The 18,110-nt window shown below is 40.2% G+C and overlaps 1 protein-coding gene across 5 annotated transcripts; it reads right to left on the reverse strand.

The window, feature by feature from the left end:
• Positions 1-706: 706 nt before the first annotated feature.
• traf2b (Tnf receptor-associated factor 2b) lies at positions 707-17,655 on the reverse strand. 5 transcript variants are annotated; one of them, XM_080418757.1, is made up of 11 exons: positions 17,562-17,655; positions 9,652-9,856; positions 8,614-8,692; positions 8,024-8,122; positions 5,726-5,887; positions 5,439-5,513; positions 5,049-5,123; positions 4,205-4,432; positions 3,353-3,656; positions 2,634-2,782; positions 707-2,241 (listed from the first exon to the last, which is right to left on the reverse strand). In XM_080418757.1, the coding sequence occupies exons 2-11, from the start codon at positions 9,825-9,827 to the stop codon at positions 2,023-2,025; spliced, it is 1,566 nt and encodes a 521-aa protein (XP_080274883.1). In that variant the 5' UTR covers positions 9,828-9,856; positions 17,562-17,655; the 3' UTR covers positions 707-2,022. The 5 variants fall into 5 exon arrangements, with proteins under 5 accessions (XP_080274883.1, XP_080274882.1, XP_080274884.1 ...); XM_080418756.1 differs by having other exon boundaries at positions 17,480-17,598; XM_080418758.1 differs by having other exon boundaries at positions 17,468-17,584.
• Between the last annotated feature and the right edge of the window lie 455 nt (positions 17,656-18,110).

Here is an 18,110-nt window from a genome sequence, read left to right on the forward strand (position 1 = left end):
AACCTTTGTAAATTAACAGATTAAATCAGTTACAGTGGTATGCAGTATTTGCCCTTTTCTGATTTTTATAAATTTGAAACAGTGAAAGACTCATCATGAACTACAGGAAGCATGTCTTTGCAGCCAAAGTTGGTAAAACCAGTTACTTAATGTAAGGTGGCTATTACTTTTTCATGCAGGGTAAATGTGTGTTCAATACCGTTGTACATTAAATAAAAGTAACTCACTGCCATTCTCGCTCTCTCAGATAAGAAAAATTTGTGTCAAAATTATGCATTATTAGAGGAAATCGGGAAAGGGCAAATACGTTTTCACAGCACAGGCAAGAGTATGTCATTACTATAGCATGTCACATACAGTAGGTAAATAAGTATTAAGCGTTTAATGAAATATAAATTCCATCTACAATCAAAGAATATGTTTATTATTAGGTGAATAACTGACACTATCCACACCTCCTTCAATGTCCACTGGTGTTCACTATGCTTACCTTGCGCCTATCCACGTATATTTATCAAATCCCTCTAGAGAAGATCTATATGATCACTGTCAGGCCATTGATAATTGTTTTATAGCAATAATGTGTGAATACATATCTTATGTATAATAGGTATGTAATAATATATAAGTATATTAGATATGTATTTGATTAAAATAAATGTGTTTTTATATACGTATGCATATACAGATACACACACACACACACACACACACACACACACACACACACACACACACACACACACACACACACACACACACACACACACACACACACACACACACACACACACTGGACATAACTAATCCTCAACTAGTACCTCACAATAAATGAAATATAGCCTTGTGTGACTTAAAGGTAGGGTAAGTGATATTTTTGGGTTAAAACAAAAAGTATTTTGTTAAAAGGTTAAAGCACTATATTCTGATAGTAATCATTGCTATAGAGTGTTTTTTTCAGTAACAGGAGTCTCCCCGTCTCTCCAGCTCTTTAATAAACAGAAAATACATTTTCTGGTAGGTGTCAAAATCTCAGCCAATCAGGAGAAAGTACCCATTTTTAAGCTTAATTTTTATAGTGTTCCAGTTCAAATTTTTCCTGCTCATTCCTTAGTGTCATCACTTCCAATTTCCAATCACTTGTTTAATCTATATCCTGATTGAGTTCTCTATCCTGATTGGATAAAATTGGAAATGAAACTGAAACGAACATGCATTTTCTGTTTTATAAAGAGCTGGAGAGACATGGAGACTCCTTATATGGACAGGACACTCTATAGTAACGAGCACTATCAGAACATAGACCCATTTCGCAATTATTTGAATAATTGCAAATCACTTACCCTACCTTTAACGTATTCCTGCTGTTGGGCAGAAACCTCTAATCTCCATATTTTAACTTTTTTTAAGGAGTGGGATTGATTACTTAAGAAACTGAAAATGCCTTTTGGTGCTAAAGGGGATTATCAGGTGCACACATTTTCATAGAATGATTCTATGTTATATATCTGCAGACTAGTTCAGGAACAGATGTGGATTATTTATGTCCCAAAATGTAAAACCAAAGAATTGCAAGGTCACTCTGTAAGCATCCAATCAGGTTCACTAATCATCCCATTGCACATTGATTGTGAAAGGCATACTGACTCAATTACTTAAGAATGATTTGTCTAATTGTGACATTTAATGATATGCCATACATATAGTGTGTAACTGTGTATACATTATAGTATCAATATACACCTATACATTAATTTTATATATATATATTTATATATAAATAGATATAGATCTGAACTTAGCGCCATCAACACATCTAGTGGAGCTGGGATAAAACCCGGAACATAATAGTTCTTGTCGTTTGATAATGGCCGCTATTATATAACTATTATATAACTATTATATAATACATAACATCAATATAATATATATAATATATAATTCATATAACATAATATATATAATATAGTACTTATTATTTGTGTAATTATTTTCCGCAAGTATTCACACTATAGTTCCACACTATAAGCCTGTAAGGTCTACGATGGCCTTAATGAAAATGGTATCCTCTCTGAGATAGGAGCTCTTGCCAGCCAATTTAGGTAGTGGGCAGAACAATGGACAGCCACTGGCTATGTTCATCTCACTGATTGGCTGTTGGAAGGAGGTGGAGCTGACATCAGGGCGAAAGGCATCTATAATATGCTCCCTGTTGTTCTGATCAAGGAGCATCAGAGTTACCTGGAGAGAAACAACATAGAGGGAGTCAGTGAGAGCTTTGAAATGAGGACAATTGGCCAATTGCACAACACCTATTAACTTTTTTTTTTATTAACATTTGAAGTTCCTCCACAATTTCTTATTCACATATTTTATACATTTTTGAAATATTTAACTTTAGTTTTATAATGGAGTCATTCATAGATGACTAACGCCACAGACTGGCCACATGACTTTTGAGATCCACACTGGAGCCATGCCGTTCCCATGTGGTTCCCGAGATTCACATGATTACATTTTTAAGAATAAAGCTTAACCTAAGATGCTTCATGCAGCTTATCACTGATCAGTTTTGGTGGTTCATTGAATGGAGTCAAAGGGAAGAAAGACTAATGAGGATTCATAATGCGTACCTTCTGACTGAATGGCCACTTGAGAAGAGCATCACATGTGCCCCTCATCACTACGAAAAAGAGTGAGAGGTGTGTTCCTCGACCTGTCCCGTCTCCATTCAAATAGAGTCTCAGACACATTTTGTAGCCATATTTACTGGAATAGAAGGCTGGAAATGAGAAAAACAAGATAATCAACCCCAAATTGGAAACGACATAATCACAACATAATTCTCATAGTTGTAAATACTGTTATAATACTTTTCATAGTGTATTATAATCAATGTTATAATACATTATAGTAGGATTATAAGTCACAAATGAATACTTATGAGTACTTATAACTGTATTTTCAGTTTTATAAGCAGATTACAATGCATATACTTGTGTATAATGTGTTATGATTATTATAATAAAGCATTATAAGTATTTATGCATTTGTATATAATTATACATACAGTTCTGATTATGATGCATTATAAGTATATTTATAATGCATTACAGAGATGGGATTCATTGGAAGTTTTACCGAATAATGTGCTAGCACCTGCACAGACTGCTATAAGCTACATGCCAAACTATGAGGAGCAAAACAAGACATTAGGCGTGGGGAACCACACGCAAATCAAGCATTCCGATCACATTTTACCATTCAAAAACACAAACAGCCTTTCAGTTGGAATGAGAAATGCAGTCCTTTAAAACCACAAGGTTAGATGACATGCTTGTGTTCATGCTACCTGGTGAGAACATGGCAGGTGATCTTCCAGCCACAGCATCCTGTCTACGGCGAGAGAAGTCTGTGATTTTCCAAACAAAGACCCCATCATAGGTACAGGACTGGAGTTCTCGCAGTAGCTCGTTGGTCTCAGCCAGCTGCAGGTCCCTCATGGTCAACGTTCTCTCCAGCTGCCGCACCTTATTGCCCAGATTCTCAATCTTCTCCTGGTCTAAGCGGTGTTGATGTGCGAAGGCCTCCAGTGTTACTGAACTCCGCTCAACCTCCCGGTTCAATACACAAACGATGTTCTCCAACGCGCTCACCTGTCATGACACAGCATAGAACACAATCCATTTAGGGCTGTTCCCATGTATTGAGATCTGTGTTATCAATGTCCAATATAAAGTAAATATCTATCAACACTGAGGTAGCCAGCAGCTCCTTGCAGCATCAAACAAAAAGTGAAACACAGGAATGAGGTCTCATGTCATATTGTCGTTGCCGGGCAGAAACCTTGAACCTTTTAGTTTTTCTTCCATAAATAGAATTGTGCATTGTGTACTGACATAACAGTGTTGTGCAAAAATTTGTTTTAAAAATATTTGTCTATAAAATACATGCCCAACACAGGGACGGGGACGCCAGGTTGACAGTGGTTTAAGTCTGCCTCTGGGGTTTATAAATATTTAACCAATGAAAATTATTAACAAGAGTTGTGACTAAACAATAACTATATTGAATCCGTTGAAACAGACGTTCCTTTTTCCATTTCCTGAAAAGAAACGGTTTTGGATAAACAAGGTTCCCCCCCCCCCGACAGTGACAATATACTACTATCACGTTCAAGTCCTTCAAATTCAACGAGACACACCTTTTTTTCCAAGTCAAGTGACTGTACGGAGGCTGCAGCTGCTGCGGACCCCATCGAGACTCCTTCCTCAGGAGCCCTGTAGAGGCCCAGTCCAGAGTCCTCCTGCCATTCCCCAGAGCCTGAGGCCTCTGCACGGATTCGAGCCACAGACAAGACCATGGGCAGCAGCAGCCGCAAGTGCTCCATGGTGCTGCTCTGCTCATGGTCACTGTGTTTACCGTTCTCAATCTGAGGCCAAGGAAGACATATGAAAGAATTAATGGAGAATTACTTATAGTCAGTCAGAAATCTAAAGACAACGGAAGCTTCCTCGTCTACATGATTTTGTTCATTTTGACCATTTACCCCGTTTTAACACTAGGTGGTGCCCTTTTCTCATGGGAGGAGCAATCATTTATTTTGAAACATAACCTACACCACAAAGATAACCTGTTGGCCGCACCCATGGGTGTTTTCGCTGTTGTCAAATTCCTGTCTAGTCACAATAGGACTAAAGTTAAACCCTATACGATACAATTTAGCCATGGGGACACAAGCATGCTTAAACAGTCAGCTTCATACTGTGTCATTACTGAAAATAGATGAGGGGATTTCTAAGCCTCTGACTTGTTGCTTGGGTGGAAAGTAGGCTGGCTTATACAAAAACACCCACAAGGAAAACTGACTAAAGAAATACTTTGACATTTTCATCAACTTCTACTATTACTTACATGATAAGATTGTATTCTCCTCACTACCCCCCGCCCCCACCCCCCCAGCCCCGCCGACTATCAGACTGGCTCCGGAATTTCAGAGAAATCTAAAACTCAGAGCAACCTATATTACTACCACAAAAGATACTTACCACAGCCTTACAGCCAACTTCACTGAAAGGACATGCACTCTTTGACTTGGCACAAGACCTGATGTGATCACCGAACTGCAGATGGAAAGGAAAACGAAAAGGTCAGGACACAGATTAATAAAGGGGCATCCCCCAGGGTACTTAACTGCATCACTTCAAAAGTGAAAGTGAAAGTTAGATTCTTTGTCAGAAAGGAATTATAAACTGTGTTCTAGTAATAGGCTTCACATCTATTAGTAGAACACAGTTTATAATTGTTCATGAAAGACTGGCTATAACCTACTCAATATAACACTGCCAAAAAAGATAAGATTCGCAGCAATCTACATTACTGTATGATTTTATATGGAACCTTTAAGAGTAATGTCACTGTTATTATGAGCACAAGACCTTTTCTCTTGGGATCTTCTTCTTCCCACAGTCTTTGCATTGCATGGGAAACTTCTGACAGACCTCATCATGGGCCTGAAACAGCACACCATGTGGGAGTATATTATAATAAGAATAATACACTTGATTTGCAAAGTGCTTTTTGAAAAACCGTTACAAAAATGCTTTACAAACACCAGATAAAATGCAGCAGGATAACAATAAGGAAATAAAACAATAAAGTATAAAACAAACAATAAAATAAACAATAAAAAGTTAGATTATACTTGATAAGCCATATCTCTTACCTTGATTTCTTTGAAGTTGAAGGACACTTTGCAGTACTTGCAGTTCAATGTTCTTGCTTCACATTCTCTTTCATTATGTTTTTCCTTCTCAGAACGTAGGATAAAGTTTTTGCATGCCTCACACTGCACCTGTTCATACTCACAGCGACCTTCATGTTGGGCCTACAAATGAATGAGACAGATTGATCAAATCTAATGTCTTTTCCATCCTTCTCAGGCAAATATGTAGTGTCTTCTGTGTAGACAGCTTTTGCAAATGCAAAGGATAGAAGTTATGCTAAGAGTTCATATGTATGCTTTGAAGCAAAACAATGAAAACAAAGGACCATACCAATATCAATATTGTCTATTTACAGCTTTGGCCATGTATTCTACAGAATTTGTGTTTGATTGCATTTTCTTGAGTGATTAAAATGTTAGGGAACTTGCTAAAATCTTACTGTACAGTTAATAAGTCATGGATATTTTAATTTAGTTCATAAAACAATATTTTCTCCAGGGACTAGACTTTTCAAATCAATCCATGCTTTACAATACAATATAAACACAACAATAACATAGCTTTCACACGTTTCAAGTCTCTGGCTCTGCAAGTTGATATTCAACAAACCAATGGCCTCCTCAAAAATAAAAAATATACTACGGTATCGTGCTTTGGAAAATGGTGGCCAGTAATGTCAAGTATACTGTACCATGAGTCATAGTCAATGGGCTAAACATGCCAGACCACCATAGGGTCTTTTAAATCACAGAATAACATAATTTAAGAACCTTTCTGAACTGTAATGATCATTGAATGGCTTGTATAAAACGTAATATTGAAGTACACCCATGATGAAACCCTGTTTTGTATACACAGGGAGAGTAGTAGGCCAGGGCGGGACCAAGATGTAGTCAGTTCCAAGCACTTTTTTCTTTCACTATCCCTCACTTTCTGAGCATGCTTAATTAACCACATATAGAATACATTAACTATGCTTTTCATGATCTACCAAAATAACCCCTACCCAAACCAAATCAATCATCAGTTTTAGTCTGTTTTCCCTCATCAAAGTAAGAACCTCAAATGTTCCAATGACTAATTGCGTAACGCAGTGTTAGTTTAGAGATTATCTCTCAAGACAGAGATTATCTCTCAAGACAGCATGTGTGTTAGATTGCGTTACCTTGGCAGTGTTCATAACTGTGTGTATGTGAGAGTGAGAGAGACAGACACGTTCTGACAGTTAGATGTGTTATCTCTAAACCAATCTGGGAACCCATTTGGCAAAAACAAGATTTTTGTCTTTCTTTTTTACACACACACACACACACACACACACACACACACACACACACACACACACACACACACACACACACACACACACACACACACACACACACACACACACACACACACACACACACACACACACACACACACACACACACACACACACACACACACACACACACACACAATGTGAACTCACACTAACATTAAATTGAGCAAGGTTTAACCACATGGTAACATAGCCAGCACCATATTTGCAAGCATGCAAACATCTATTTTAGCATACTGTTTGACCTACTTTGTATTTTTTACTTCGCCTATTCAACACACCTTTGAATCAGTCAGTGTTACTTCACACGCAGCATTAAATGTAATCTTTTTTACATTCTGAATAATGATTATTAACAAAAGCCCTGCTGAACCTGAATATTTAAAAGATTTTCAGTTAGAATTTTCTCTAAATATACAAAGCCCACTTCTGTAATGTATATTGTTGTTCACATTCCTTCCTCAAACCGGCTGTTCCTGTTTTTATTCAAACAGCCAGAAGAAATTCCCCTATGAACCATCCAGCTAAGTCAACAGGAACTATACGTTTAGCAGTTTCCTTATTCTTATTATTATAGTTGTTTAGTCAAATTTTATAACACTAACATTTCATCAGCCATCTAGTTAATCTAGTTATCTCCTTTGATGTAGTTCTTTCTCTGTACTTTTCCGCTCTGGTTCACTGAGTTGATAAATTAACTGTGGTGATGAAGGTTGGGTATACTGGGGACTTTCCAGCCCACATATCAAGTTTCACTTCCTTTTTGTATCCGTCTCTGGCTCAGCAGCACTAGTTTATAGTTTGAGAACAAATTCTAACTCATTTCCCAAATACTTTCATGGAGGGAAATTTGAATCATACCACTTTAAACTTGAACGCCACATAAAAGAAAATATACTTTATGTAATGTCGTTTGGAAAGCATTAAGCAGAACTGGACTGGTATGAACAATTGTCAAAAACAAACTCAGTACCTCATAGTCTTTGATTGAGCCTGTCCAATTACAGCCCTCGTTCAGACACCTGGCAGGCAGACTGGCTATTTCTCGGCCTGCAGCGTTGTCTGAGAAAGCCTAGGGGAGACGAGAACAAAGAGTACAGACAACACATTTATATCACAGAACAAGCACAGGGGGTCGTATTGTTGTGGTGAGGTAATGCTACTGGCTTTTCAGACAAAGTGGGTTTCCCCTGAATTTTCCTACAATTACAATAGAGCCCTTCACAATTGTGTACATCTGTGTGTGTGTGTGTGTGTGTGTGTGTGTGTGTGTGTGTGTGTGTGTGTGTGTGTGTGTGTGTGTGTGTGTGTGAGACAGAGAGTGTGTGTGTGAGTGTGTGTGTGTGTGTGTGTGTGTGTGTGTGTGTGTGTGTGTGTGTGTGTGTGTGTGTGTGTGTGTGTGTGTGTGTGTGTGTGTGTGTGTGTGTGTGTGTGTGTGTGTGTGTGTGTGTGTGTGTGTGTGTGTGTGTGTGTGTGTGTGTGTGTGTGTGTGTGTGTGTGTGTGTACGTAGGTGTACAGGTATGGGGTTGAATACGACCGAGAAAACTAAGTTCAGAACTTACCTCATTGCTGTTTAGAATAGAGATAGGCTCCTCATATATCTCCTCCTGGCGACATGCTTCACATGGCTTTGGTCCAAAACTAACAAAGGGTGCAACAGTTAATAAATCGAACTAATCGATGTACGATCACGTCACACACGGTGTGACGTGATGTGAGCTTGTAGATTGTCTATTTTCATACACTAATACTAATAATTCAATTGACGACAGAAACAAACAGGCTATTATGCTATCATTAATGCTCCCTTCTATTTCTATGCAGTGACACTTTTTTGGCCTGGAGACACAGGGGGTCCAAATATCGGTCCAAATACATCAGTGATTACACAAATGATTAAGTAAGATGGGAAATGTCTTTCGAATGAATCAGCATGGGTGGAACCGCTTTAGTTACGGACTGTGACAATAGGCTCCAAGAGCGATGCTTCATTAGTTGATTGATATCTTGGCCGTCACAATTCTTCGCTGTCAGTCAGAAACCTTGTATCTCCATATTTCAACTTTATATTTCAACTTCAGTTTTTTCGTAAATTATTTCCCTACTTTGTCGTACAGCAGTGTCTCTCAAAAATAGCAAAAAATAGGCAATCTCCAAGCTCACGTGTTGCATCATGACACACTGCGAGCTTGTAGATCTGCTATTTTTAAAGAATTGTGAAAGTGGTTACTTCTGTCTGCGGATTTTAGAAATATTTAACAAATGAAAGGTATTAACAAGAGCTATTGTCTAAATAGGAACTACATTGGATCCATTGGATTATTTCCATTTCCTGAAGAGTAACGGTTTTGGACACACAAAGTTTCCGCCCGAAAGCGACGACATCCTTCAGACATCAGCAGAAGGAAGAGTCAATCAGGCAAACAACAACCACCATAAACGGGCCACTAGTAGGATGCGGGAAGATGCTATTCTATAAGCTTTGGGTGGGTATGAGCATGCCCCAGAAGATTTACTACAACTTTACCTACAAAAGTTTAGCATTAGGAAAAGGGGCCATGTTTGCTCTGCATGAGATGGTGTGTGGAACTTCAGTGTACCTGGTCAGCTGTTTGAAGCAGTGAACACAGAAGCGATGGCCACAACGTGCCTGGACGGGCTTTCTCAGGACCTGGAGACACTGCTGACATTTGTATTTATTTTCCATAGGCACCGACAGCACACTGAGAGGTATCCCTGGCAGGGAGTCGGTGCAATCTAAGGAGATACGGGCCATTCCTCTCCATTAATCTTTGGTGCTGTATCCTGTGAACACATAATTACACATCAAATGTTAAAGCTGCATTGTGTTTTTGATAGCTACAAGGCTCAAAACCATTGTTTTGAATATAAACAGACTGCATGCTTGAATTTGAACGTGAAACCTCCGTTTCACGTTCGGTCACTTTATCATGTTAACGCAATTTCTGTATTTAGTTGACATTTTGGCATGAGGGAGGCGCTAAAGTAAAGTGAGGGGTCACTGAAATGGTTAGGGTTCATCCTCTGTGGCACTATGAAAGCACTCAAGACAGTTTCATGGAAGTTCACTTATTCAATTTTGAGATATCTTTCTTGTGTGCAATTAGAAATTTTGGGTGGCACTAGAGGGAAGACCATATGGTCACCAAAATCAGTAGGGTTCATCATTTAGGGAACATGAAGATCAGAATCAGAATCAGAATCAGTTTTATTGTCACATCACAGGTTTACAAGGTAAAAAAGTGGGTGAAATTCGTTTTTGTACATCGTTCCCATCGCAACGTTAGTTTCCATAGAAAGAAGAGGGGGGGGGGGGGAGAAGAGGGGGTGGGGGGCAAGTGGGAAGGAGATCAAAACAAGAGAGCAACAGAAGGCCAGACAAGTTATCTACATATTTACAGAAGTACCTGAGATAATAAAAAACTGCACACTGCACAGCACACTCATTTTCGAGATGTCTTGTTTGGGACCAAAATGGTGGACGAATGGAATTAGCTTTCTTTTTTTAACATGCATAGATCAGAGTTTACATGATGAAAATTGGGCAAGCATTCCGAAAAGGCACGCACTCTGAAAGGCCAGGCCCTAACTACTAGTCCAGATAAAATGCCAGTTTCATGTTACCCCCTGCCCCCTTCCCTGTAATAAAATGAGCAAAGCAGAGATATACAGGCACCTACTGATTATGAATCACCCCATTCAATGGAAAGGAATTACATCTAAATGTCCCCATTCTATGGGATGGAATTGTACAATCTCTACAACCCCGCTCACCCAGGTTACACAAATTACTCCCAAAACCCCATTTAATGGTAAGGCTTCTCCATTGGCAGTTCACTCGGCCACCTCTTTCACCCGGGGTTACACAAATTATTGCCAAAATCCCAATTAATGGTATTGGATTCTCCATTGGGGCATATGCTGTCACGTGACCTGTCTGCGGACAAAACATGGATTTACGATTCTGTCTCTATCGGGACGTAACTCGAACGGCGCTGAGTCGGCTAAAGCCGGCTAAAGCGGACTTCGCCAACGTTCGGCACGGCGACTTGCTCGCCTGAGCTCGCTCGCCGGTGCCTCTCATGGCTAAAGTCCACTTCAAGTTCAGACGTGGCGCCTCCGTCGCAGACAGTTCTGCGTCATTTTAACCAATCAGAAGAAGGTAAGGGGCGGTCCTTGGCACAATGCAAGTGGTGTTGTAGAGATGTTGTAGAGCTACAATTCCAACCCATAGAATGGGGACATAATGCGAGCGGGTTGTAGAGATTGTACCCCCCATAGAATAGGGACATTTGGATGCAATTCCATTAAATGAGGGTTTTGGGAGTCATTGCGAATGCAGCGGAAGGAGGCGCGCCAAAGGCGCAAGTGGAGCTTACTATGAAACCGTGCTCGGCTTGTGTGTGTGTGTCTCTGTCTGTGTGTGGCTCTGTCTGTGTGCACTGTGTGCACTGCCTGCACTGCCTGTGTGCAGCCGCCAGAGTGCACTACTACAGTGTGGCTGAAATATAGCAGCTGCACTGCCTGTGTGCAGCCGCCAGAGTGCGCCAGAGTGCACTACTACAGTGTGCTGCGTTCGCTTCCCGCGTTCGTGCGTCTTACTTGTTTGTGTAACCGGGTGAGCGGGGTTGTAGAAATTGTACAATTCCACCCCATAGAATGTGGACATTTGTTTTCCATTGAATGGGGTGATTCATAGTAGATAGGGCGCCAGCATCATATTCACTGCTATGCTGTCTGATGCATACATGGGAAGTGACCCAGGTGTTTAGACATCCTTTCTACAGAACAGATGGCAAGTGCTTCAAACTGCCACAGTTCCAGTCCAAGTCCGAAGTCCACGTTGACTTCCCGTTTGCATATGACTGTGGGCTGCAGCTCTGTATTTTGTGAAACGGCCGCAGGTAAAGGCAGGGTAATGCCCTGACCAAGCTGTCTTACTAAGACTTTGTAGTTAAGTACTGCAACTATGGCTGATCAGATCACTTTGCATCGGGTGACATCTCACATTTATAGTTGCTCTTGAATACACCACAAAGACTACAACTGACAGCACTGTTCTGTATCTGCATTCTGCATGTGAATAAAGTTACAGTAAAAACTTAAAGTAAAACTGATGCAATCCAGATGGGTGTTGGGGTTTCCAAATCATTACTGACTAACTTTATGTTTAGATAGCAGAAATGTGTTTAATATAATGCCAAGAAAGATTAACACTGGATTATGTTCCACAATGGATTGGTAGTTTGAGTTTATACTTTTAGAACAGAACAGCTTGTCAACACATTTGACTCTTTCACCCTTGTCCTGCTAGTAATTAAAGATAAGGAAATTAAGCAACGCCATACGGAAAGCTAAGTATGAATCATTTCCGATTACAGCTTATCGAGCAATCAATTTAAACCTGTGGCCAAGTAGATAGGATGCAGTACAAGGTTAGACTGGTATTATTGAATTGCATATTGGCTCAAACTACACCTCCTGGTTAACTTGCCGTGTGCATTAAGTGGTTCTTTGACATTATCAGTTTTATTTATTCTCAATAATGCTTGGATGAGGATATTCAAAAGACAAAAAATTGCCAATTGTTTTCACGCCACTGTCATGTTAATATTCAATGTTTGTTTTTCAAAAAAAATTCACTTCTCATGCTCTGCTTTGCTTGGGCTGAACAGCCAAACAGAGAGCTCTCCATTCCCAACAATCTCTGTCGCCGATTCAACATACTGAGTTGGTTGATCAGACCGCTAATGGCTGACTACCATCAACAGCTTGGGACACAACACAGAAAATACAATGATCATTGGCAACAGATGCTCAACGACAGCTCAATGGCCTGAGTCCCAACGTTGGCTTGGTGTGTAGAGGCCTGGACCCTGGAGACAAATTGAACTGAACTCTCAGCCCATTCTTTCAACATAAACAGAACCAGTAGCACATGTTGAATGTTTTACGTGTTTTTCTATATTTTTTCACAGACAAGGCTTTGATAACCGACCATGATCAAACATGAAGCAGTTTAATAACGAATATCACTGATAAAACTGATAATGATATCTTTGATATCTAATCAACTGTCTTTGCATGTTCCTGAAAATCCACTAGCAGGAGGCACGAGCACAGATTCCTTGACACTGATGTCCTTAGCTCCTTAACATGCCAAGCACCCAAACAATGCTGAGGGAAGCACAAAGTAGATGGGCAGTGGGCAGGCCATGTTTGCAGAATGTGTGATTGTGCGCCTTCCCAAGCATATCTTCTAATCTATAGTAATCTCTGCATACTAGGGATGCAAAGTAGTTGCAGCCTTACTGCAGTGCATAATACCAGAGTATAGACAACAAGTAAGACGTGCGAACGCTGGAAGCGAACGCAGCTCGAAAATATTGTGTATTTACGGACTTGTAATCCGTGTTATTTCACCGTGATGGGGAGAGAACATTGACATTGACATTGTGTGTGTGTGTGTGTGTGTGTGTGTGTGTTTTGCAGGCTGTTGTGCATTTTAATCAGAGCATTGTCTAAATTCCTGCACTCTGGCGCACTCTGGCGGCTGCACACAGGCAGTGCACGCACGTGAATCACATGGGGGCGCGAGCCAATGAGAGCGCGGCTGCACACAGACACACACACTCACAACCCGAGCACGGTTACATAGTAAGCTCCACTTGGTCGGAGGCGCGGCTTTGCCGCGCCTCCTTCCGCGTTCGTAACAAGTATAGACAACCGGTCAAATTAAGCACTTTAAAGATATCCGATAGGCAGACACTCTACTGCGATGTAAGGAGTATCCCCTCAGTGATAATACATACTGGTCATAGCTTACTGTACTTTCGTTTCAATATTACATTTCCATCGTCATATCGACCGATATGGATACCGATAGGGATATTGCAATAACAGTTTTCACCAGCAGGGTTTACCACCGATTGATGTGAAACTGTGCACACACACTCCCTGGATGCCATAGCAGAACCTCTACCCCAAATGTGTCACATGGGCCAGTTATAGCGCCAATAGGAGGCAGATTTTTGCAACAAAAAAAAAGTATATTACTCCTACTGATTTTGTCCAAACATCACGCAAATCGTTACACAGTATCTCTATAGTCATTAAAACAAACAGGTCTTTCAGATTTTGTACATTCCATCCTGATTGGCTAATATTGGCTGCCAAAGTTTGCAGGAGTGGTCCGTTTTTAACAAAATGCCTCAAATCATGAACACAGAGTGCAATTGCCGTGAAACTTTGCACGCAAATTGCCACTAAGCCAAGGAAGAAAAATGCCACTCTACACCTTTCAAATCGCCTTTATGGTGGCACTATAACCGGCCAATTCGAATTATTACCTATAACTGGACCGATCGGCGTGAAACTTTACACGTACACTCCCTAGAGTCCAAGGAAAACCCTCTGCCCTGCATTTTTCACATCTGCCTTTTATAGTGCCGATTTTTGCTAAAGACATTTCTTGATATTACTCCTACAGATTTTGTACACCAAATCGGTACACATCTCTTTAGTCATGTGATCAACACTGATCTGTCTGATTGTTTGATAATCCATCCTGATTGGCTAAGATTGGCTTATTTTGAACAAAATACCTCAAATCATAAACGCAGTGTCCGATTGCCGTGAAACTTTGCACGCACATTCCTACTAGGCCGAAGAAGACATGCCACCCTTTTCACATTGTCCTATTATAGCGCCACCAGGAGGCAGATTTTTGCTAAACAAATGTTTTGATATTACTCTTACGGATTTTGTCCAAACATCACGCAAATCGGTACACATTATCTCTATAGTCATGTGATCAAGACGGACCTGTCCGATTTTTCATATTCCATCCTGATTTCGAACATTGCTGGCCCACAATAACCTACCTGACCTGCCTCCGAGGAGCACTTTTAGGGTACAAAATAATAAAAAGAAAAAACACTTCATTATTTATTAATCCTACTGAACACTACACTCCGTTTCCAAGGGATGGATTTAAATGAACTGCAATTTATAAAATTTCGGTATCTCAGCTATAGATACTCTATAGACATTTATTGACCCTATATTGATACTATATACTGTAGACCCTTTCCAGCAGGGGAAATTCAGTTGCCAGAGGCAGACAGCAGTTACTTAGATTCTAAGTAGAACACCTAGCTATTGGTTCACCCCATCAATAACTAAAGTAATTATGGATACCAATATGATGACCAATATATTGTGCATCCCTATTATTACTGATATCAGCACAATCAGATAAAAAATTTATAGTTTGACTGATGAATTTATTCGAGTACTGAGAATTCACTTTGGAAAAATGGGTGGACAATCTGTCAACTAACAGAAATCTCTAGAGAGTGGCTGACTGTAAACACCACAAAGCTATACCAGATGTGTTTATTTGCTTTGTGAAAATTACAAGAAATGTATTTGCTTTACATTTAGATAATCTATTTTGAAGATAAACACTTAATTATGACACAAGATAAAGTGGAACTGGTGTAATACATAACACCACATGGTAAGTCTTATGACATACACTAGTTATGCAAGTCAAGAAAGTGAAACAAAGAGTTACTGTGAACAAGGTCTCACAGAACATGTGACTATATAAATTGAGTGCAAGGCAAGAAAAACGTCCATACATAGTAACCCTGATAGGGTTACCATTAGAAAACCAGAGCAAACAAATAAATGGCTGCAGGGTATGGTATCCTAGAAACCTATGCTGTGGGCATTCTGGGCAACATGAATGGTCGCCCTTTCCTGTGCTGCCTTCATAGTGGCCAAAACGGTAACCGGAACGCTCGCCCCAAAACACACTCGCCCCATTTTTGACGCGGAACGCTTGCCTCCAGTGTTTCTTCTATTCTTGTATTCGTTTTACTGAGGTTAATTTAGGAATACGTTTAGGGTTAGGCACAGTTTTACTGAGGTTACGTTTAGGAATAAGGTTTAGGTATAGTTTTACTGAGGTTACGTTTAAGAATAAGCTTAGGGTTAGGCATAGTTTTACTGAGGTTACGTTTAGAAATAAGTTTAGGGTATAGTTTTACTTAGGTGAAGTTTAGGAATAAGGTTAGGTTTTGGCATAGTTTTACTTAGCCCTGAAACATGACTGTCCTATCATGACAGTCATGTCAAGAAAATGGCCGGCGATCGGATTTAAATGCTTTTTATTGAACAATACGTATATATAATACGGAAGATACAGGTACTTAGACCTGCCCGATGTAAATTGTAACATCCGTGGCCATGGGGTATGCACTTTATATTTGAAATCTGAACATTTATGTAGATGTATGGGTTGTAAATGGAGAAACTGCCAAAACCAGGTTGAAGTTCCGCCATGACGCTCATGACAGACAAGCATGTGAACCATTTTACAGTTTTACTGAGGTTAAGTTTACAAATAAGGTTAGGTTTTGGCATAGTTTTACTGAGGTTACATTTAAGAATAAGGTTAGGTTTAGGCATAGTTTTACTGAAGTTACCTTTAGGGATACCTGGTGACGACCGCTTCGAGGTCGCCGGATTTGACCCGGGGCGAGCGCGTTTTGGGGCGAGCGTTCTTGTATTTGCCAAAATAGGTTCAAGGCAAGCATATGACAGTATATTAATGTACGTGGCAGGAATCCAGAAGAATGACAAGCATTGAAATACAAGACGAAAACAGCAACAGACAGAACAGACAGAAAAGCAACAATAGAATTTTAAAATGAAAGTCTAACCCAGAACAAAGCTTGGAAACTGCAGGTCCATGTAGGGGACTAGACTAGATCACAACTAAAGAGTTAGTAAGTTAGTAGAACATAAATGATTACATTTAGCAAAAGAAGCTATCACAAAATAAGCATTTTTTGGTTCCAAATGAAATGTTTAGTAAAAACAAAACAGAAAACTAACTGGTCAATGACAGCATAATAACCACTTACAACCATAGTCCTGGATACATTACTGTTTGAGCTGATCCTGTCTGTTTGCCCTTGATTTCTCCATAGCATATATAGCCTCCTCTTTAAGTTAACATTGACAGTACATACGTTTATAAAGGCTGACTAACAACACTCCTAAGCTACTTACCAAGTTTCCCAAGAGAAGAAGTATATGTGATCACTATAATAACACACCACCCTACCCTACACAAGTACGGTATTTACCCTGCAAGTGGTGACACGCACGGTCGTCACAGCACAGGAAGTGAAGGCTGTAACCAGTCTGTATGTCTGTAACAACAACGACTACGACGTGTTTTCATTTTTGCTCTTTGGGTTTCTCCAAACTCAACTACAAAACACCAATACCAGCTTATTATTACCAGCTATGTTACAGTCTCTGTAGCCATATCACTACTAACAATCAAAAAGTGTCATGATTTGTAAATTATAAACATGCCTTCGTTCTAACCTTGACCTCTTGAATGCAACTGGATGGACCATGAGCTCGACCCAAACACAAGCAGCTACGGAACCAGGACAACTGAACTCACCCTCTAGAAACACAACTCCGGACCACAGAGTTAAAAATAAGCTCCAGACAGTTTCGGAGTAAAAAGAAACCTACAGCCCGCCTACTGGGTATCCGGTGATTTGCGCGCGCGCGCCTAGCCGCGCACACACTCACACACGCGTGGTGGCAGACGGGCGCGCGCGCACAAATATATGTACGCATGCATGTACCATTTCCGTATCCGCTCTCTAGACCCAGACCGGATCAGCAACCTGCAAAGCGGAATTGATTCCGGTCAATACTTTGCAGCGCATGCGTGTATTTGCCAGCGTTGCCATGTCCGCTTATTATATGCGACTTTGGGCTTGTTTTTCGGTAAAGTTGCTTGTAAATATTGGTATTTGCAGCGGGGTTGCGTTTTTTTGGGCGTTGTTTCTAAATTGTATTTGCTTATTTGGGCTGGCTTCCTATTGTTGTTTAAACCAGTGGTTCTCAAACATTTTCAAGTCAATGACTGCCAAATTAATGTGTATTTGTCTGCGGACCCCCATCTGAAAACATTTTCTGCCAGGGACCCCCCATACAAGAT

Source organism: Gymnoscopelus braueri, assembly GCF_963280865.1.
Source record: "Gymnoscopelus braueri genome assembly, chromosome: 22".
Taxonomy (NCBI): Eukaryota; Metazoa; Chordata; class Actinopteri; order Myctophiformes; family Myctophidae; genus Gymnoscopelus; species Gymnoscopelus braueri.